Source organism: Aspergillus wentii (genome assembly GCF_001890725.1).
Source record: "Aspergillus wentii DTO 134E9 unplaced genomic scaffold ASPWEscaffold_3, whole genome shotgun sequence".
Classification (NCBI taxonomy): domain Eukaryota; kingdom Fungi; phylum Ascomycota; class Eurotiomycetes; order Eurotiales; family Aspergillaceae; genus Aspergillus; species Aspergillus wentii.
The window spans coordinates 1,005,013-1,026,385 of NW_024467834.1; the positions used below are offsets into that span (position 1 = coordinate 1,005,013).

The 21,373-nt window shown below is 49.2% G+C and overlaps 9 protein-coding genes across 9 annotated transcripts; 4 read left to right on the plus strand and 5 right to left on the minus strand.

Moving 5' to 3' along the window:
* Positions 1-933: 933 nt before the first annotated feature.
* On the minus strand, positions 934-3,265 carry ASPWEDRAFT_108239 (VHS domain protein; the record flags this gene model as incomplete). Its single annotated transcript, XM_040827961.1, has 7 exons — positions 934-1,134; positions 1,193-2,152; positions 2,201-2,470; positions 2,526-2,819; positions 2,894-2,969; positions 3,036-3,123; positions 3,199-3,265. 7 exons carry the CDS (start codon positions 3,263-3,265, stop codon positions 934-936), a joined length of 1,956 nt encoding a protein of 651 aa, XP_040690358.1.
* ASPWEDRAFT_152352 (ribosome biogenesis TSR3 family protein) lies at positions 3,257-4,850 on the plus strand (the record flags this gene model as incomplete). The annotated part of the gene is made up of 3 exons (XM_040829626.1): positions 3,257-3,849; positions 3,915-4,051; positions 4,111-4,850. Exons 1-3 carry the CDS (start codon positions 3,611-3,613, stop codon positions 4,848-4,850), a joined length of 1,116 nt encoding a protein of 371 aa, XP_040690359.1. The 5' UTR covers positions 3,257-3,610.
* Positions 4,851-5,571: 721 nt separating this feature from the next.
* ASPWEDRAFT_417939 (caspase family protein) lies at positions 5,572-7,084 on the minus strand. The gene is made up of 3 exons (XM_040835651.1): positions 6,827-7,084; positions 6,400-6,756; positions 5,572-6,332 (listed from the first exon to the last, which is right to left on the minus strand). Exons 1-3 carry the CDS (start codon positions 6,849-6,851, stop codon positions 5,716-5,718), a joined length of 999 nt encoding a protein of 332 aa, XP_040690360.1. The 5' UTR covers positions 6,852-7,084; the 3' UTR covers positions 5,572-5,715.
* Positions 7,085-7,956: 872 nt separating this feature from the next.
* ASPWEDRAFT_38293 (chaperonin-containing T-complex subunit CCT7) lies at positions 7,957-10,604 on the minus strand. Its single transcript, XM_040834860.1, has 6 exons — positions 10,386-10,604; positions 10,154-10,320; positions 9,733-10,069; positions 9,301-9,673; positions 8,584-9,245; positions 7,957-8,519 (listed from the first exon to the last, which is right to left on the minus strand). The coding sequence occupies exons 1-6, from the start codon at positions 10,429-10,431 to the stop codon at positions 8,407-8,409; spliced, it is 1,698 nt and encodes a 565-aa protein (XP_040690361.1). The 5' UTR covers positions 10,432-10,604; the 3' UTR covers positions 7,957-8,406.
* A 277-nt stretch (positions 10,605-10,881) lies between these two features.
* ASPWEDRAFT_107880 (putative histone acetyltransferase Spt10) lies at positions 10,882-12,506 on the minus strand (the record flags this gene model as incomplete). The annotated part of the gene is made up of 2 exons (XM_040827926.1): positions 10,882-11,946; positions 12,009-12,506. 2 exons carry the CDS (start codon positions 12,504-12,506, stop codon positions 10,882-10,884), a joined length of 1,563 nt encoding a protein of 520 aa, XP_040690362.1.
* A 1,271-nt stretch (positions 12,507-13,777) lies between these two features.
* On the plus strand, positions 13,778-14,325 carry ASPWEDRAFT_418070 (uncharacterized protein). Its single transcript, XM_040835656.1, has one exon. The coding sequence runs from the start codon at positions 13,942-13,944 to the stop codon at positions 14,221-14,223; it is 282 nt and encodes a 93-aa protein (XP_040690363.1). The 5' UTR covers positions 13,778-13,941; the 3' UTR covers positions 14,224-14,325.
* On the plus strand, positions 14,070-16,336 carry ASPWEDRAFT_67057 (lanthionine synthetase C family protein). The gene is made up of 4 exons (XM_040838881.1): positions 14,070-14,610; positions 14,698-15,253; positions 15,311-15,324; positions 15,380-16,336. Exons 1-4 carry the CDS (start codon positions 14,427-14,429, stop codon positions 16,177-16,179), a joined length of 1,554 nt encoding a protein of 517 aa, XP_040690364.1. The 5' UTR covers positions 14,070-14,426; the 3' UTR covers positions 16,180-16,336.
* A 103-nt stretch (positions 16,337-16,439) lies between these two features.
* On the minus strand, positions 16,440-17,261 carry ASPWEDRAFT_109272 (uncharacterized protein; the record flags this gene model as incomplete). The annotated part of the gene is made up of 1 exon (XM_040828071.1): positions 16,440-17,261. The coding sequence occupies one exon, from the start codon at positions 17,259-17,261 to the stop codon at positions 16,440-16,442; it is 822 nt and encodes a 273-aa protein (XP_040690365.1).
* A 730-nt stretch (positions 17,262-17,991) lies between these two features.
* Positions 17,992-20,765, plus strand: ASPWEDRAFT_109415 (uncharacterized protein; the record flags this gene model as incomplete). The annotated part of the gene is made up of 2 exons (XM_040828078.1): positions 17,992-18,181; positions 18,241-20,765. The coding sequence occupies 2 exons, from the start codon at positions 17,992-17,994 to the stop codon at positions 20,763-20,765; spliced, it is 2,715 nt and encodes a 904-aa protein (XP_040690366.1).
* Between the last annotated feature and the right edge of the window lie 608 nt (positions 20,766-21,373).

The following is a 21,373-nucleotide window of genomic DNA, read 5'->3' on the forward strand; positions in this document are numbered from 1 at the left end:
GCAGCAGCGTGCATTAGCCTGCAGCAACAGGCTGCATTAGTAGGCAGGAGGGGGAAGGGAATATGGAACCATTTTCCTGGATTTCCGGGGTATAACGGTCTAGACTGGAAGATTCTGGGCGAGGTGGTATAGAGAAGATGCAACAGAACTCAGAAGAGATTTCATGCCAAGCGATGCCTGGTGTTTAAGGCTGTCATTTTGCATAGACTGAGTAAGGTTATTACCTAGGTTACGGTCAGACGGATCTCTATACAGCACCTACATAAAAAAAATTATTATACTGCGGAATATAATATGGAATCCTCTAGCCTCGGCCATCCATGGCTCCCTACCCACTTCCATCTTCGCCACTTCGGGCGAAGGAACGAGCCGCCCGGCTGGAGGTGTCTGGGCTGGCCTGGATAGTTATAGAGGGGAGAGTGTACGCGAGGCGATAAGATGGATCAACGTCCCATCTGGACGGTCCAGCCGCAAATCCTCTCACTTCTTCACCGGGATTTGTAACACTTCGCACTTAATTGTGTTTAATGTTCAATTCAATTCATAGCAGTTACTCATTTAGTCAAGTATCGTCAATGTGGCTATGGTGGCTGTCGGCTAATTTCAGCAGATCGGGCCAATCGGACTTTCCCGATCCCATTTTTCAGTCGATAAACACTGCTATTGTTGCGTGCTGCTCGGCCTTGTTCGCTTCCCCAGACTCGGCCCTTTATCGGGGCTGTTGATTCGCTGCTGCTGCTTGGTTCGTCGTCTAAATGGAGTTTTTTGAGATCGTGTCCTAGATCTGCCCCAGATATGGGTAGACATTAGTACTACTAGGTATAGATCTAGGTGGACTGGTGGAGTAATGAGGGGGTGGATCAATATAGCAGAGAGTAAAGATAGATCAGCTCAGTACGCTAAGTTGCCAAAAAAACACACAGTCCCGTTCATCTACAGTATCCCCAGTGGTGGCACCATCCCCTGCTCTTCCTTGCGCTCGGCTCCCACTTGGTATGACACTCGGAACCGAATCTTCACCGAGTTGCCTTTGCCTCCCTCTACGCCATCCAGCAGCATCTCCTGCTGCACTCCGTTCATCTGCATCGGTGTCATATCCCGCCCAGACTGGGGCCGCAGCTGCAACGTATACGCCTATCAAAGTCAGCATTATAACCACCTTCCTCATGTATACATCCTTCATAGCACTCACCTTTTCAACGGCAACCTGAAAGTGTAGCTCCTTCAGCGCCTGGTTCCCCATGTTCGAGAATAACGCCACCACATGAATCTGCCGTGGCTGGCTAGGGTGTCGTCGCGCGACGAATTCAACCCGAAGCACCGAATTCAACACCTGCACCCGGTTGCTGCTTGGAAGGCTGTTGCTCTCCGGTAGCGACGACGTGAAATCCCATTCATCATCTTCCGTCTTGTCGCCGGCGGCCACAGCCCCTCGTCCGGTTTGTCCCGGTGCGCTAATGCCGCCCAGATCAAGCAACGACGACGATGCTGGTGCCGCCTGCTGTGCTGGGAACGGACTCGAGTTCCGTGAGCTCCCAGTCACCAGCGAGGCAAACGGATCCGCAGGGGGTGGTGTGGCCGTGTTCTGAAGCTGTTGAGGCGGCGGGGTGAAGACCGGTGCAGGCGTTGTAGATTGTGATACAGGTCGCGACGTGTTAAACGATGCCATGATATCGTTCTTGATCCCAGCAGTGGTCTGACGCACAGGGGGAGTTGTTGAAGCTGTCAGATCGTTAGTAAACACATCACTTGACGGTTCACTAGACATACCAGATCCCAACGAGATCCCTCCAGCCAATGGAGCAGGCTCATCAATTGAAAGTCCCAGAAGGTCATTCTCCAAGGAACTGCCTCCCTGAGCCACCGGTGCCGGTGCCCCATTTCCATTAGAGCTGGGCTCCGGGTCGAAATCAATCAGAGACAGCTCATTGTTCGCGTTCTTGGAAACCCCGGTTGTAGTGCCAAGTGTGCCCTTGGGAATCCTCAATGCAGCATCCAAATCGCCCTTCTTGACCAGCTTGTACCGTTCAATAGTACGATGTATGCTGTCATTAATCTCCAACAACTTGTGCACGGCCTCCGGATCCTCAGACTCCTCTTCGCACATCTTCTGGATCTTGGGGTGAGCACTTTGCAGTGCATTGGCAAGTTCCTACAAATGTTAGAAAGTAGTCCCTCCTTTGAGTCACTGGTTTCCTACCTCGAACACATCTCCCTCGATCCGGTCTCCTGGCTGGTGACTCTGCAACATCTCCTCCAGAATCTTGGCCTTTTGTTGCACCTTGGCGACCTCCTCCGCTGCCTTGGCCCGGTAGTCGGTCTTGTGTCGATTGTCGTATCCAGCCATGACCTTCATCAACCGATTGGCCTCTTGCAGATCCGCGGGCGTGCCCCTCCGAATCAACTCCTGCAGCTTGGCCGACTGAGCCTCCCGCTCCTCCTCTTCCATCTCCTCGGCCGAGCGAAGGTTCTAAAAGTGGTTAGTCGCATTTTGTAGCCGCGCAAGGACACATATCCACACATACATCGCTGGGATTCAAGACGGCGGCATCTTCATGGCGGATTTCAGGAAAGATGTAGCCTTTGTAGAGAAGTAGACGGTGCATATCCCGAATAAACCCTAAGTCCTCCTTGTACCTCGATGTCTGGCAAATCGTCTGTCGCCATTCCTCGATCGACTCCAGAATGCGATGCTGAACCCTCGAGGGGCGCATCGGTGGCCTCTCGGGAAACCTCCGCACCAACTCATTCAGAAACTCCTTTGTACTGATCTGAAGCTGAAAGGGGTATCCGCAATTCTTGACGCAAATATCGAGGAGCTGTATAAGTCGTTGCGTGTTAGCCCCGCACCATGCTGCCTAGCTAGCTACCTGGCCACTTCGGGGAAACCTACCGCCAACGCCAACAACGCTACATTCTGATTCCGCGAGTTAATCAGATGGACAATCTCGAATGCCGCTTCTCGAGGACTAGACACCGTAAGAATGCGCTCCTGCTAATGTACCCTCCCAGGATGTTGCCCTCTCACGACTCACGCATTGCCTTTCTTGGAGTTGATGAGGTCCGCAACTTCGAGGTTCAGGGCGAGGTTGGGCTCGTAGTGTTGAAGATCGCAGGCATTCCCTGTCGTAAAAAGCAAGATTGAAGAATTAGTTAACATCATCCAACACTCCATAATTATAAACTGGAAACACTCACGGACGCCCCGCTGAACGGGCGACAGGCCCAGGTCAGCATAGAAACCGTACCGGTCCCTAGCTGCCATGCGTGCTGAGGCTGCCTCCAGGATGACGGCAGCAAATCAAAATAATAAAGAGAACGACGAGGGGAAAAATAAAAAACTGCACCCGAACACTTTGGGATACACGCAATGGTCGCACGGGCGCAACGGCAACGATGACGGGTTGGATTGATTGTTTGATGATTGATCTGCTGTTGCGGGCGATGACGGACGGCCGTTTGGGTTGCGGTGTTCGTTAGTTTCTCTCCACGTGTGGCGGTTCTCTTTTTTCTCTCGACCCTGTCCACCACCATTCGCGCCCGTCTATCTGGCCGGGTCATATTTTCCTGATTCTATCCTTACGAAGATCTACATTACAAGCCATCCAGCATGGTCCGACACAAAAAGGACAACTTCTCCCGGGGAGGCAAGAAATTCTCAACCCCCCGCCCGCGCCCAGTACCCCGCGGCGACAACGACGAAACAGCCTCCTCCAGACCCCCTTTCAAAGCCGCCTGTTGGGACCTGGGACACTGTGATCCGAAGCGATGCTCTGGAAAGAGGTTGATGAATTTTGGGTTGATGCGCGAGTTGGCGATCGGACAACGATTTCCTGGTGTCATTGTCAGGTAGGTTTTTATTCTTTCTCTTTTTCCCTTGCCCGACCACCACTGACGATTGTTTCCTTTTGCAGTCCGAATGCAAAGAAGATCATCTCTCCGGCTGATCGGGAATTGATGGAACAACATGGTGCCGCTGTGGTCGAATGTTCCTGGGTGAGGGTCAAGGAAGTGCCCTGGAATCGGATCGGGGGCAAGTGTGAAAGACTTTGTAGGTCACACCCAGATGGATTGATCGCTATAGGAGGGCATAAATCTAATACCGTCCAGTGCCGTACCTCATCGCAGCCAACACAGTCAACTACGGAAAACCCTGGCGTCTGAATTGTGTCGAAGCCTTGGCTGCCTGTTTCTTCATCTGCGGCCACGAAGACTGGGCCAAGGAAGTGCTCAAGCCTTTCCGTTACGGAGAAGCCTTTATCGAGATCAACGGGAAATTGCTGAAACGGTACGCGGCATGCGCTACAGAAGAAGAAGTCAAGAAAACCGAGGAGGAATGGCTGGCCAAGATCGAGCGGGAGTACGAAGAGAGCCGGGCGGAAGGTGGTGATATCTGGACTACTGGTAATACGAACCGGAAAGCGGAAGCGTCTGACTCTGATGAAGACGGCGAAGACGACTATGAGGACAAAGACAGCGACAAGGATGATGAGAGTGAAGAAGACGAAGAAGAAGAAGACCGTGACCCCTTCGCCATCTCAGACGACTCCGAGGAAGAGGAACAAATGGCTGAGATCCGACGCAAGATCCTTGGCTCCAAGTCTTTTCAAAACCCATCCGCATCCGATAAGCAGGAACCCGAGAAGATCGCACGACCTGAAACCGTCCACAAAGATTCCGACGCCGAGTCTGGGTCGGCGGGTAGCGAGGACGAAGCCTTTGACAACATCATCAATGCAACCCCAGTCACCGACCGGACGGGTATCATAGCCACTTCCCAGCGCAAGGGCAAGGAAACATACAGTGCTTCCTTTTCACGGACAGTCGTCAATGCCCCCAAGAAGTGGTGATCGATAGAGGTTGATTCTGATTAAGGAATGTGATACCATGCTCTTCGGACTGGATCGCCTACCAGTCCGTCATCTCTTGAATCGATGTGATTCCAAGTCACGCAACTCGGTCTTCTGATACAGACTCGGCCTATACTGGCGATAGCCAGGTCTGATATGTCCGTATAGACATGCGCAAATATTGCTGGCACAATACATTGGCAGACCAGAAATATTGGACAGGCCGTACCCTGCCCTTCTGGCCGAAAGCTGGGCCAGATGAAGTTCTACAACTAGTCGCCTGGGGGCAACGAATATAACGAAATAGCATGATTCTAATATATCAAAAGTTTGATCGCTTTCTTCATCTTCATCTTCATATTCAACCTTGTAATCGTTCAACTATACTACATGTCCTCTTAGCACAGTGAAAAAGATATGAATACACGTTGATTTTTTTTTTTTTGAATATTGCTCGATAATGAATCAATTGCGGCCTGCGCCCAGTGTTTTGAAGAGAAAAAAACAAAAGCAGCCATCCCATCCATCCATTCCTTTCATGGCCTTTTCCTTCATCCATTGCGTATGAAATCTTCATGTTCAATATGGGCAGAGAAACAGAGAACAATATAATAGAGATAGAGCGAAACAAAAAAAGATGTCGAAAGAAAGTGTTGATTAAAATGTAGGATCTCTTTTTTCATTTAAAAAAATTCCCCCGCCAAAGAATGTGTCCGTTGGATCCAATTTCGAAAGTGAAAATAAATATTTACATCGTATAGAGAAGATTTATATCTGTGTGGCCACGGTTAGCATGGTTCACCAGACAAAAACGCAACACTAAAAAAAGAAAAAGAAAAAAAAAAAAAAACCATATCATACAATATTACTTACCCACCGGGTGACTGCAGCTCAGCTGCGGCTTCTGTGAATATTTAGTGGATAGCTCGTCTCGAATGCTGTTGAGCAACTGCACGTAACTCTGCTGGGGATTCTTGCGCAGTGCCGCAATAAACGCCCAGGACATGGCGCCGGTGGCCTGGCCAGCGATCTGGGCATCTTGACTGGTTTGCGAGTCTTTACTGCCAGACCACATGACGACATCTGCGGGGCTTGTTCGAGTCTGCTTGGTTCGCTCGTAAGCTTCGTCGCCCTTGGTGGCCTTCTTGATGAAACCCATAGCAGTTGAAACCATGCTGCCCATGTCGCCCCGGGCGTAGGCCGAAACAACACCCAGCAACCCTTGGCCTGCTTCCTTGGCCAGATTGGGTTCCTTGAGGATACCCTGGGTCGAGTAGACGTAGGGCAAGTCCAGGGCGGAGCCGGAGTGGCAGGAGTCGAAGATGGCCGTGAGTCGCACACCCGGCTGGAGGGATTTGACCATGATCCGATGCATCTCATCATCCACGATGTGACCGGCGGCCCGGAAGTCGACTGGGTAGATCACCTCATCGTAACCATCGTCTTCGTCTCCGTCCAAGTCTGGCGTTTGACCACCATGGCCTGGTAGAATTCCGAGGTCAGAAAGAAGATTCCGACTTTGTATCATTGAGTAACCCAGAAAACTCACCTGAATAGTGGAAGAAAAGCGAATCGTTTGGACGAGCATCCTTGACCAACCAATGCATCGCTCGCAAAATATTTGCCTTGGTGGGCTGGCTCATGGGGTTTTGCTGATCATCGGTGAGGAGAACCATATCCTCTTTGGCATAGCCGAAGTTCTGGTTTAGGTAGGTGGACATGTTCTTGACATCATTGATACAGCCACGCAGCTGACCCTTCTGACCAAAGTAGTTGATTCCAATCATCAGAGCCTTTCTCTTTCCTGTGCAGTTGGAGTATTGGAAGCTGTATCCCTGGGGAGCACCCTGCCCGAAAGAGACGGGGTTATTCGGTGGGCGTGCGGGAGCACCATGAGAGGTTGGAGCTGCTGCGCGATCAGCTGCGCACTTAAAAATAGTGACGGTTCACCAGGAAAGGGTAGAGAGAAAACGGACCTGGTCGTGCCTGTCCCTGGTACATCTGACCTCCACTGGGCGGATATGACGGCTGCGGGTGCTGGGGGCGAAAAGTCAACCACGCATACTTTTCTCCAAGGTATCACGGCTCAAAACATACACCATAGCCATTCTGTGAGGGATGCGACCCGTGGTACGGCTGGGCAGGGGGTTGATGACTGTATCCGTAGGGGTTGGAGGGAGGTTGCTGCTGGTGGTAGGCCTGACCGGGATAGCCACCGTACGCGGGTTGTCTTGAGAGCGATCAGCGGGGTTTTGACAAATTATATGATAGATGACACAAATTATACAGAGTATCAAGTATAGACGAAAAGAGAAAATAGAACTCACTGGTACTGCTGCGGGGAGCCGTAATTCGGATACTGCTGTTGCGGGGGATAACCCGGAGCGCCCGAGTAAGGCGGATAGTAGGACATTCCTGATGAGAGGGAGGGTAGGAGGAAAGACGAGTAGGTTTGGGAATCAAGAATCAAAAGAAGACGGCGGGTTCCAAAGAATCAGATCTCGTGGAGAGATGAAGATGATGAAGAGGAAAAGAGGTTGGGCAGCGGGCGAAGAAGAAGAGGCAGACGAAGACGAAGAATCATGTGGAGAGCATCCGAGGGGTGGAAAAACGCGACGACGTGGGCGGAAGGACGGCAAGACGCCAAGATAAGAAGAAGAGAAATTATTACGATGATTATCAAGAGGAGATTTCAGAAGAAAGGGGGGAATAGAATCAAATTAATACTCTGTCGAGAGCGAGGGATAATAGGAGGGAATAACAAAACACGGCGGATCGATCCTTTGCCAATAGACGGGCGAATTGATCGATTGATTGATATGGAATCAACCGGAGGAACCGTGCAATCTCGATATTATTATTAGTCCTGAACAACGCCAGAAGACACAAAGAAACAAAGAAGAAGAGAAAACCTGCCATCTACACAATAGCAAGAGCAATAGACAACAGGCATCGGCCTCTCCGAAGGTCCGTCACGGTGGCTATGGACAGACCGCAGCCAGCCTATGATGGCCAGCAGGTGGTGATTAGTTCTGTTGGCGACATGCAATATTCGCTTAGTCTATATCTCCTTTTTTTCTTCTTTTCTTTTCTTTTCTTTTTTTTTTTTTTTCTCATTTCAAGCACTGAAAGCAGTAAATCATAAACGATAGTCCACTCATTTTAGCAGGGGTCGTTGGAGTAGTCGTGCTCGGATCAACCGCTTCATCTCGACTTAGTGCAGTGGAGATCGTCGTTTCTAAGGCTGATTGATCTCAATCTGACCAGTGCTTCTAGAATAATACTCCGGAATAAGAACCATAATCATAAGGAGCCTCTTTTCCGACAGGCTGTCAAGTCGACAAGCTTAATTGGAGACAGGAATAGAAACGGTGTTCTGGTCGACTTCACATTGACAAAACGTACTAGATATATGGACATGAACCAGATTACAGCACCTCATGTGCCCATCTACCACCTTCTTCTATCTTCTCCTTTTCCGTTTCCTTTTTCACATTGGACCCACATTTAAAAATCATAGACCATATCTGAAGATATCGTTTTGAAATCCCTGTTCTTACCTTCCTCTCCGCGGCATGCCCCGTCCTCGTCCACCTCCAAGGGCCCGCTGGGCAGCACCCGGAGGAAGACCACGAGTAGGACCCTGTGCTGCGGCGGACTCCTCGTTCTCTGGAGTTTTGGGTTAGCGAGATATTCACACTATAGATGGTGAGGAGGAATGGGAAACACTCACTTATTGTCTCGTCCACACTCAGGATCAGGCAAGCAGCCTCGATGGCAGCCTGGATGGCATTGACCTTGACCAGACTGGGCTCCCACACAAAGGCGGCCATGTTGTCACGCACACCTTCGTGGTCAAAGTCCACACCGGCCCAGACATTGCCCTTGCGGTGCTCCACACGCAGGCGGTTCAGAATGTCGGTGGCATCGAAACCGGCGTTGTCGCACAGCTGGCGCGGGATCACTTCGAGAGCCTTGGCAAACGCCTTGACGACGGACTGCTGCTTGTGCGGGACGTTGCGATCGGCAAATCCGTGCATGTAGCTGGAAAGCTCCATCTCGCACGCACCACCACCCGCAACAATGGTTGTGTTGCGAAGGGCACGTTTGACAATCATGATGGCATCGTGCAAGCTGCGCTCGACCTCGGCAATGAACTGCTCCGCTCCACCACGCAGCACCAGAGTGCATGTCCGTGCTCCGGGGCACTCGGAAAAGAAGTTGTATCGCTCTCCACCAATCTGGCGCTCCTCGAACGAGCCACAGGTTCCCAAGTGGCGGTCCTGGATGTCGGTGCATGTCGACTGCGTTGCCGCACCGGTCGCCTGGCAGACACGGTCCATATCATCCGATGAAACACGTCCAGCGCAGAAAATATCCCGGTCAGCAAAGTACCTGTGAAGAAAGATAGTTAGTAAAGAACAGTTGGAGTTGTCTTGAAGAAACATACTGTGTAGCAAGATCACCAATGGGCAACTTGCTGAGCACAACCTTTGCGCCAGTCTTGTGGATGGCTTCGAGCTTGTTGTAGATGATCTGCCACTCTGCATCGACGATGGCCTGGTATTCAGACACCTGCTCAACCCGAACCTCTGCGTTGTCCTTCTCACTCTTCAACTCCAACTCGACGTTCAAACACACAATCTTGGGGTCCTTGAAAGACTTGGGCTGCTGCTCGAAACCGGCGTAAGAAAAGGTCTTCTTAAAGGCAACACCGTTGACGAAAAGCGAGTCCTGGAGACCACCACCAGTAACCTTCTTCACACCGATCAATTTCTCGTTAAGGTCATCCTGGTCCAGACTGAGGACAGCGTCCACCACCACTATACACCAGTCAGCTTTCCCTTCATTATCCGACGCACAGAAAGAGTAAATGACTTACTCTTGGTGAAGAATTCCGAGTTCCGCTTGATAAGCTTGCTGTTCATTGCTGTTCCAGCCAATCTTCGTAGAGTCTCGACCTTCTTCTCCTCGGTACCAGATTGATCGATAATGTCCACCGCAATCTCCTTGATCTTGTTGACGGCCATAGCACTTCCCCTCCGCAGACCCTTGATGATAGTCTGTGAGCTGACGCCCTGTTCAACAAGCTCCCGGACTTCTTTCAGAATTTCACCAGCAAGAACGACCACGGAGGTTGTTCCGTCGCCGACTTCGGCATCTTGGGATCGTGCGATGTCAGTGAGAATGCGGGCGGCGGGGTGCACAATATCAAGAAGCTGGTTTTTGAAAACAGGTGTCAGCACTCATAGTTGTAGAAATCGAATACATCTCCAAGTCTTTCCAGAACAGCTCTGACGCACTTTCATCACTGTGGCTCCATCGTTTGTGATTGTCTGTTTGCCGTTGCTGTCGACAAGCAACAGGTCACCTCCGTATGGACCGAGAGTGCTCTTGATTGTAGATTGCACGGCGACACAAGAATTAATGTTCGAGATGATCTGTCCCTTTCCCTGAGAGGTGTCGGTACCTATTCATCGAAAAAGAAAACATCAGCGAATATCCAGGGGTAATAGAGAATCCGGGGGTCACTACCCTCACGGAGGACAACGATCGTGGGTGTTTGGCCGGCAAAGGCCATGTTGGTGGGATGAAGTTTTTTTCACGAGAAGAAAAATCCAAAAAAAAGAAAAAAGTAATTAATGACGAACACCCGAAAGAATGATCAGAGTTGAGATGGCAAGTGGCCCTGGACAGTTCCCACGTCGACAATGATCTCGACCAAAATTTCCCAGAGCTCCTCATCGAAACCCCCCGTCGCCAAAGCACAGAGGCGGTGACCAATCATGCCGCACTCCGCAACCCTACGGATTTCTACCCCTCGTCATACAGGTGGATGGCTTCACGACAGTCAATTAACATGGAAGATGGTATTTATAAATGTCTTATTCAAAAACTCATGGATGAATATTGAATATATTCTGCTCTAATCACAAGCCCATTTTAATAATAATAATTATAAATGATCCCGATAATGAGATCCTACCAAGCAATCCTCAACGCCAGAGAGCCTATACCCCGAGAAACGAATTCAAGAAAAATCCAAATCATCTGGTCGTTCGGAATACTCATACTTGGATAATATCTCCTGTTGTTGCTGCACTTCATGTGCTTGTGAATTTACTAGCCTGAGCGCTTCTTGACGTAGCGCCGCCCCGGTTTCTCCATCAGATGTATCGTCCATCATCATTTGATAGTCATGAGAAGCATGCTGCCGTACCTCGTCATCAAAATTTGAGCTGGGTAAATTGTGAGATCCGTGTGCATATGGATCGGTCATAGTATCTGGGTGTTGGAATCGAGGGAGATGCTGGTGGATGTCGATAATCTGGGGATCAAGAGGTATTGCCGTATAGTCACTCATGGATTCGACGGCCCCTGGAACGGCAGGTGGATGCGGTGAAATAAAGGGATTATGGTTGGGAGACGGATCGATGGGGTTATCGTTCATAAGCTGGTTTGTTCCAATAGTCCCGTTGGGTGACAGGCCTGTCCCACTCTCCCGCAAGCCTGGCTTCATATCATCCTCAACTTCAGAACCGTCTTCGCCTCTGAATTCATTTGTTGTAGGTTGTTTAAGGGTTTCCTTGCATTGTGGACAATCTCTGATGACTCGGCTGACGGTTTCTTTGATCCGCACCCAGTGGTACTGAACGGCAATGGCAGCAGTGGTTTTATTGATTCCTGCATGCTGCTGGACATGAATATCCCGAGCAATATCATACTGCTGCTGGGGATCCGACACCACCTCTTTGTCCTTCAGCATCAGTTTTTCAGGCTTGCCATTCTCCCCGCCAATAAGCTTATAATGAGTGGCCGCACTCCTGAGCCGGCTCTTTTCGGCTCTATCCGCACCCCTGGGATATTTGGAATGCTTGAGATAATACCTGATCTTATCGAATCGATCCTGGGTGATGGAATCATCCCCTTCGGTATTTAAATCTCGACCATAGATGATTGCATCAACGTACTCTCCGGAGGTCAATCTACCACCTCCAGGTACTTTACCAATCCGTTTGAAGCCCAAGGAATCCCATATACGACAGGAAGCCACATTGGTCTCATAAATCAGGTTGAAGACAGCGTATGTGTATCCCTGCCAAAAGTCAGAAACACGTTCCCTTACGACACAAGGCTGCAAAAGTTCACAAAACTCACCAACCGGGGAGCCCAATCCAAGTATCCTTCTCCCATTAGTCTACCAACACCCCTATTTCGAGCAGCATCCGTGACAAGAAACATGCCATTGCAGACGTGACTACTACGGCCTGGGTAGTTCGGTCTAACCGTGAAGCTGCCCAGGCAGATCTTAGCCCAGTCGGTCCCGTTCTTATCCATGGCCTGGATGTCGTGTACATCCTTCACATCACCCATGACCATGATAGCACTAAAGTTGGAGAACCAATACAGCCTGAACAGATCCAACTGAATGGGATCAATCATAGCATACGTGTCACCTTTTTCGATCTCCTTGTTGAGTTGGTCCGATAGATACTTTAGCAAAGATCGAGGCACCTCGTCCATTGGCGAGAAAGGCACCAACGTAGCGACTGTGACTCGATCCCTCAGGACCACCTGCCGGGGAGAAATCGTAAACGGAAGCTCTTCATCGTTGGCTGCTACTGGAGTCGTCAGATCTCCATGGACCGCGGGCATTGTAGCGGTATCCTCCGCCAGGCAAGGCCGGTCACGAGACTATTTGCCATATTAGTTTTGACTTTCCACAACGGGCAATTTTGGTGAACCCCGGATCGAAGAAAAGAGCCCCCAGAAGGGGGATTTTTCACTACGGGAACTGGCCTTTAGATCTGGGGAAGCACACTGACATTCTGCACGGAAAGAGGTCGGGAATGACGTTTGTCCCCTGGCGACTGAGACCACGCGGGATAGAGTTCCCTGACTTGCCTGCGCTGTGTACTCTGGAGTCCGGAATGAGGTGAACGCAGCGGAGTACTGTAGAGAACACGTCGTCCTGGACAGGCTGAGTCATCGCGGAACGGGAAATTGTTGGCCCGAGGGAAGGTGGGTGGTTGTATAGGCTGTACCATCATTTTGCCGGAGTAGATGTAACAAACGTCTGGAATTGAATAATATTCTAGAAAAGGCGAGCTGACATGGCTGAAAGGTCTGGCTTGCCAAATCTTACAGAAGACCAAGGATGTGCAGCGTATTTATGTCGCATCCAAGGCCTTAGGAGAGCGAGAATGTAAGGTATTCCTATGGTGGAAGGAGCACCATGTTCAAAACCTGGAGACCTCCGGAATACGCAGGCAAGCATGAGGACTGGTTACACACTCCTTATCGAAATATCGGTGATCCCTCGACTCATTGATATCTCGCATGTTCTCGGATCCTCGACAGTCAGCGGAGCATCCGACTGCTGGATTGAAATGAAATGACTAGGACTAGATGCTGACAACGCTGACAGCGCTGAGCTGAGATACCCAGTGATTACGACTGCATTGTGTCGGCCACGGGTGGACTCCAATTGCAATCACTTGTTTTTGATATGTGCAGCATTACTTGTCGTCATTCAACATTCTTGCGCTTGACCAGGTTGAAAAAACAACCTTATTGCAGATTCGGTAAGGCCCATAGTACTCCGAATCCATATCCATCAGATACGAGATACTCCGCACATTCTCCAAGATCTATTCCACTTGCTTTTGTGGAGTCTGTAAATTGAGTTCTGGATCTGTCATTGTATCCCGGCGTTATTGTGCCACCTCTTGGAGGTTGATGCTGTACACTTTTCAGGGTCATTCGGAACCCCTAGGCCCTGGCAGCTCATTCTGCGTACAACTGGTCTTTCTGGATGATTTCGTGGAGTGGTTCCTCTGACAATAGAATGACAATGTCATCCCTGGATCTTCAGTGTGGGGTTCTTTGTATAATTTGATATCTTAGGCACACTTGAGCGAAAACATTCGCTCTCGACGAAGGAAGAAAAGACCTGGATATCAGGCTAGTTATCGGCTTGATATAGCATCCGCCGAGTGATCTGCCCATAATCAGCTCTCAACTCTTTCACTTTTCGTGGATTTCGTGTCTTATTGAAACTACAACTTGGTGGAAAGATGCCATTGGTATTATGAATGCCGCAGGCGTTATCTATCTGCTCTCTACTATGTTTTATATTAGCCTGGCAATCTGGTTCCCGACTGGTCTTGGATGCTTACCGCGAATCCGTCTTCCCCGCCGATGGTCTTCAATAGCTGTCTACGGTGAGTCTCGCATCTTCACGACAGCAACATTTGAACAAATTCTTTCGTTTTCTGCCTGGAAGTACCGCTTATCCGGCCGCTTTAAGGAAAACAGGTCAGATTTCGGTTCTTTTCGCCGTACTTCTTCGATCCCACTTATTGGTGTATAATGTAGATCAGTCGAGCTGAGCTGACCGACCCCTCTGTGTGGAGACTAGTGGAGGGGTCGCTCAGCTCGGTTTGTTGAGTCGTCATTTCACTTTCAGTTGCTTATTTTATTCTGAAGCACTTCATCTTCAGATATTCAAGCATTTGTGATTTGACACCACCAAAAAATCCATCATAATAAGACTATCCTATCTCGTATCCAATCATGACCGCTGAACGTCCTCAATATTACAAAAACACCCTTGAGCCAATCGCCATCAACCGTGATGAATTGCTCGGATCACTCAGTGAATTGCGTGCTGCCGTAGCACGCGGCGCTGATATGGTGCAGAAGAACAGCCCCCCAGCAGAAGAGTGGGGAAGAGCTGGTTGGTATCTTGGAAATGCAGGTAAATCATGTCTTTTCTACGATTAGTTGCAGCCTAAGAACCTTCTGGGGGTGGGATCTGGACTAATACAATATATCCCGTGCCTAGGAATTGCTCTTGCTTATCTACGCCTCGCTCGCCAAGTCCCAGTATTGAAAGGAGAGAATGAGTCTATTCAATTCCCCGACTTCCAGGCCCTTGCCAGCCAGAGAATCTTTCCAAATGGCCCGGACTTGCCTCTTATTCCATCAAGACTGTCTCCGCTAGGATCGGCTACTCCTTTGGCTGCCGTTGTAACACGTGCTTTGGCTGCCTCGCCAGGGAGTGCTCTGTCTAAAGATGACATCAGTTGCCTCCAGCAGGGCGTTGAGATGGCTTTGTACAATGGCCATCTCGTTGCTCATGACGGTAGGAACATGGGTGGTGATGAGCCTTTGTACGGCCGAACTGGCTTGTTGCTCTCTTTGCTTAACATAAGGGCCCACAGCTATGATGATGAGACCCAAAAAGCTTTGAATTCCATCTTCGAGGCTATTCCGAAACTAGTTGATGTGGTTATCGCCGGTGGCCAAACCGGGTCTACTGAGTATAAGAATAGATACGGAGAGAAAGACTCAATGCCACTGATGTGGCCGTGGATGGAAAACTATTATGGTCTCGGATCGTGAGTAGTCCTAATGATAGATAATTGCTATTCAGAGTGATGGCTAACTTACATTAGGGTTCATGGAGCTTGTATGTCTACATCTTAAACTATTCAAGGTCAGCTTGAGCTAACATTCACTTGCAGCTGGTATTATTTCGGTCGTCATCGGATGCAACAAAAAGGAGATCAACGACAGCCACTTCCCATTAATTGCAGAAACAATCACATCAATTTGCAAGTTCTGCATCGCCCACAATGGCCATCTCCCTATGACGATTCCGTACCTCAATCCTACCAAAACCACCCATACCCTACAGGTTTGCCATGGCAGTCCCGGAATTCTGCTCCTCATGGCATGCGTCAGAAGAAATGTCCATCTGACCTCCAACTACTGGCAACCCGAATGGGATGAAGCTATCTGCTTAGCCAGCGATCGGGTCTGGGAAGAAGGATTGATTTCTAAAGGCGGTGGTATCTGCCACGGCATCACGGGCAATGCTTGGCCGCTGCTTTTCGTGCACGATAGCTTCCAATACGATACTGAGCTGATGGAAACTGCCAGACGTAACTATATGGAGCGTACGAAGACATCCGATGTCCCGGGAATCAAGGGCGATTGCGGCGACCAATTCCTCTCCAGAGCTCTGGCGTTCATGCTCCACGCACGGGAAACGCCCCCTTACAATACTTCCCCGCAGCCAGGCTCTAACGACTATCGCTCGCCTGATAGCCCATACGCTCTGACTGAAGGTCTCCCTGGTACTGTCTGTGCGTGGGCAGCTTCTTGTGTCGCAATCCAAATGAGACTGAGACAGATGGAGTTGGCAGAACAGGGTGTGGCTTCTACTGCTGCTCTCAAGGAAGACAGTGTCTTCCAAAGGCTGGATGACCAGCAGTTGGGTTTCCCTACTCTTGCATACTACAAGCCTGCTGGACTGCTGTAAATGCTCTGCGTTACATCGCAGAGATATACATGTACATCCCAGGGGCTAGACTCCAGTGCAGTATATAAAAAGGATATGTAAATATTGGGTCAATCTAGTAAACACCTATGCTATTTATACACCGAAATTCCCCATTTAACAGTTTAATAACGCATACAAAATCATATATATATATATATCAGTCTTGTAACGAACCCAAACGCCATGCTAAATGCTCGCCCCAAACCACAAAAAGAAATAATACCCATATATGCGATCCCCTAGTAAAGGGAAAATCCTGTACGGTACATAGGAGGCTGTCCCGGTATTTCGGTTCTATATTCGACCCGCTTCGGCAGGAAGTTGGCATGCGGTGTTTCGGCTGCAACTCTCCAACGACGCCAGCAGTTACTTGACGGATGGTAGGAGGCTCCACAGAAGCTACAATGAGCCTGTGTTGATTTCTGTCGTTGATGGCGTTGGTGATTCAGCGCCCTGGGTTCGGGCTGACTTTGACTTCTGTTCCTCGTCTTCTTTTCTTGTTCCCTGCGCATCTTTTGTACAACATATTCATTGATTTCCTCCTGACTAGGCTTTTTGCTGTGTCCTCTGACGCCATGAGGTCGAAATTTTGCATCCTGGCTCATCTTCTCGACGACGAAGGCATTGATCTCATCTTGCGTGTGCCCCCGAGTGTCTATTGGCTCTCCTTTTGCTAGAGGAAATGGTTCGCTCGAAGCGTGTTTTATAGCACCCTTTGATTTTTGTGTTCGAATAAAAATTTCCTGGTCGATAGCCAAACGCGCAAGCTCTTTGAATGTCATAGTCCCGTCCGTCATGCTGAAAGTGCTCACTCGTGGATCCCGCAGCATGGCCGTAGCCCAGTCGTTCCATTCAGGGCGAGCTTTCAACTTGGACAGAAAGAGCATATTTATCTGTGCATCTGGTATTTGAAGACCCTCATCCACCTGGGTTAGGCCTTCTCGCATTGCATCAATAAGAGCGGACAATTCGGCAAGGTTGGAAGTAGAATCGAGATCAAGGAACTCGCCGATTTGGTGCATCAGATGCATGGTGCGGGTGTTATGCTGCCAGGAGCCCATTTTGAAACTGAATGTAATGCAATGGATTGAAAATTGAGAATTGACAGGGGATAATGGTGGATTCTGGAGACCAAAAAACTGGGGAGGATTTCGCGCTGTGTTTTGTTGACGGGGGGATTTGGACGGAGACTGACGTCATTGCTTTTTCCAGCTATCTTTGCGGTAATGATTTTCCATCCTCTACCACTGAGGGGGATTGGCATCTTAGCTGCTAACATGACGTTGATTTCGAGCGACGAGAGTTCATCTATTGTGAGTTTCTTCTGATGCAGATGCTTTTACTGTATATTTCTTGTCCATTCTTCTAATCCTGGTCTAGGACCTTATTTTCGCTGCTGTCAGTCATCATTATCCGTCTTCGTGGATGGCATAGCCTCAAGAATACTACAGCCCTTCATATACACACCCTCTCTCCATCCACGCCCTGAAACATTATTGGATGACCAACCAACACCTTTTCTTACAAGGCTACGACACTTCGTGGTTCTTTGCGCCCCGTCTAGCGTGGCGGAGTTGGTCGGTGATTATGGAGCCAGGCCAGATTCAAACCACTTTTGTTTCGAAAAGAAACAGACCAAAGTCGACTTCACTCGTATTATAAGAAACTCAGGTTCAAAGCTTCTACAAGGCTATCACGTTTCTCCAGACAGATCTGCGCAGCCTTGATATCAATGCTGTGCTGACTATCTGAACCAGGATCATCATCTCATCTTCAGACCCCACATCGAAGATGGACATTGTCCCACCATCATATGAATCTGCAACAACAAGAGATGCGTGGGCAATAGTTGCCCAGTACATCCCATCCAGTGACCTCTGTGCTGCTTCGTTGGTCTGTCAGAAATGGCATCAACTCTTCATGCCCTTTCTCTGGGGCGATCCAGCCTCTCATTTTGGAACTGACAATGACGCAGTTTACGGTGGGGTTTATAGCAATCTGACTCCGTTAGCTATACCTATTATACTGACTTTCAAACAGTTGCTTTGACTAGATTTAGGAGAACCTTAAAATATGCTCGGCTCGAGGTGCGAATGCTGACCCATACGCTTCATCTTCCCCCAGCTCTGTCCGAAATCTACGGTGGCCCGCGACCGGAATGGCTAAAGGAAATCCTCGAATATCTACCATGTCTTCAATCCTTGATGGTATCAAAACTACCTTTCTTCGATCATAATGCTATGACTGCTTTAAAAAGCCTCACTGCAAATGGACAACCATGGGGCTCGGTGGATTTCCATACATACAACATTCGCTTACTGTTAGCGGAGCGCGAACCTAATACTACATCTCAAGGGGTGGCAGAGACTCTATTGCGTTTTCAGGAACTGATATATCTTGATTTGTCCTATACCAAATCTGCCCGTGATAGTGCTGTGCTATCTGCCCTGTCCCAGTTAGAACACCTCCAGGTGCTGAAACTGCGGGCTATCGGCTTGAAGGACACTGATGCCCAGTTTCTAGCTAATGCTATTGGCACTCGGGTTAGATTTCTTGACTTACGAGAGAATGTGCTTACCGATATGGCTGTTCGGTCTCTATTGCAGGCCTCATTCCTACCTCCAAACAGCTCTTCAAATGAGCTCAGCAGGGATAGAGAGACAGCGAGGTCACCAAATGCCATATTCGAATCTCTTCCAACTTTAGCCAGACTAGACTTCCTCAAACGTTCAGATCTAGATGAGCAGTTCATCAAAATGTTGACTCGCCCTCTGACAGGTCGTTCCTGGGTCGAAAACCTCCCACATGCTGGGATCACACATCTCTATATAGCGGGCAATCAAATCACAGTGGAAGGTGTTGCGAGTCTTTTAGCTTCAGAGAGGCTACATGCTCTCGATGTTGGGACAGTCGATACTGCGGCTTCGCTACACAAAGGGCCAGGTACCATCTCTCCACCAAAGTATGAAGATCACCAAATATTCCCCGGCGCAGAGAAATTGATACCAATTTTGGGCGTATCTGCAAAGGAGAGCTTGACATATCTTCGCGCTCACCACCCTATCCTCACATCTGAGGTGCCATTTAAAGACTTTACTTCTCCCAATGTCTTCCTGCCAGAGCTTCCAGATGAAGGCACCCAGACTGTTCCTGAACGGACTCACGAGCCGAGAGAATTAGATGCTACGAATGAGATTCATGAAATGCCCACGGGGGTAAACGCTGTATACGAGCTTGCAGATACCTCAATACCTGCAGCCGCAGGTCCGTCCTCCTATTATGCCGGAGAACGATCTCTGTTGGCTGATGAACCGCCCCCAGTACCAAGACGTGGCTCTGCATATGCACCAGAAGTAGTTGGGTTAGACGAAGACAAGCTAGGTCCAAATGGAACGGGTATTTCAAGATCTCGGTCAGACCAGAAGGGCGCGATTCTAACCGCGTGTGGTCATCCAGATACAATGTGTTCGGAGATGCTAGAGCCAGTGCCACAGTGCAGCTCTCCTCTCTCAACAGAAGACCCCCGTGCGCATATAATACGAGAACTTCTTGCCAAAAGACCCAAAAATCAAACCCTTCCTCGACGAGATAGCAGAGACAGCAACTTTCCTCATTTGCATCCATCCCACATCCCTCACCTTGAAACGTTGGTCTTGACCGATGTTCCCTCACATGTCCCTGCAAACTCACCAATACTCACGTCATTAATACGTTTTATTACTGCCTGTTCGAATGAAGCATTGCTCGCAACCCTTCAGGCTGGATCGGATTATTCGTTGCCTCCTGGTCGATCGCGACTTAACGCTGAGCAGCAACGGTCGCGATCACTTTTCGGTCTGCGACGCTTGGTGTTGGAAATCACACCCACGCCGAGCCTGAAGGGTCCTGCCAAATTGACCCCATGGAGATCTGTAAGCTATCAAAACGGAACGTCAAAATCGAGCACAGGAGATTGGGATTCGGAGAACATGTGGTCAGCAGCCATGAGTGACTTCAGCTTTTTCGGTGAAGATGAGTGTGGCATTCCAGAAAAGGACCCAGGAAAATACTTCCCCATGGCTGCTCTCAACGAGAAAGTCACTTTAATGCCAGAAGATGACGATTCCGTTCGCTTGGGGACCCCAGAGCGCGAGGCCTCCAGCTCCCCCAACTTACTAAACTCGAATCGACAGCACTCGCAGCGAGGCCGTTCACGGCCCAACTCCATAACCTCCACATCTGCGGCACCCCAGCCGTCAGTCGAGATCCCCGAGGTGGATCTCGTCGCTGAGCTGGCATCATTCCGACGCACGAAGAAAATGGAATACGAAGGGCTGATGCGAACTCAACGATCACGACGAAGTACCAATGGCACCACCTCTTCTCTCCGCGCGCTTTCGATATCCTCGTCTCCGAGTTTGATAACCTTGACAGGAAAATCCGCGCCACTTTTGTCCATGGCACATTTTGTTGAGGGGCACTGGAAAGGAGAGGTGAAAATTGTCCGGAATGCAGCGCCAAAGGGTCGCAGTGGGGTGGTGGATATGTATGGAAATTATTTTGAAAAGGGATATCTGTATCCTTGAAACAGTATATAGATATAATTGTTTCACTTTTCGGAGTTCAGTGCATGTATGAGGAGCATGCATACCCCTGGGTATATATCGTATCTCCTAAAAATTTATTGCTGACCATTATTGCATCATGCATAGTAGTCACTAAATATAGTATACTTCATAGTTCCGCTGTGGAACAGGGCAGAGCTATCAAGTATCAATCTACAAGAACCCGAAAAATGTCGTAGAATATCTTGTCATTTTCTATCATTATCTGAGATTGGTTTCCTCATTGCCATGTTCAAGGTCGTCGACACATGTACAAAAGGCAAACAGAAAGAAGAAAAAAAGAGAACCAACCTCCTGGTGTCTGATTCTCATCCTCCGCCATTTCTCCTAATTTCCTTTCATGGTTCACATTTTACCTTGATGTGTTCGTGGACGAATGATCCTATGTTTTTAAAAATTTGTTTTATTTGTCGTCTCTCCTACCCACGGCGACCATTAGGTATGCCTTCAACCCCGAAAGAACTGAAACCCATTCAATTTGAATCAAGCACGAAGAGAAGAAGAAAGGTTGTTCATCACAGAAAAAAAGAGACAAAACAGAAGTCATTTTTTCAAAGCTAATTCCATTT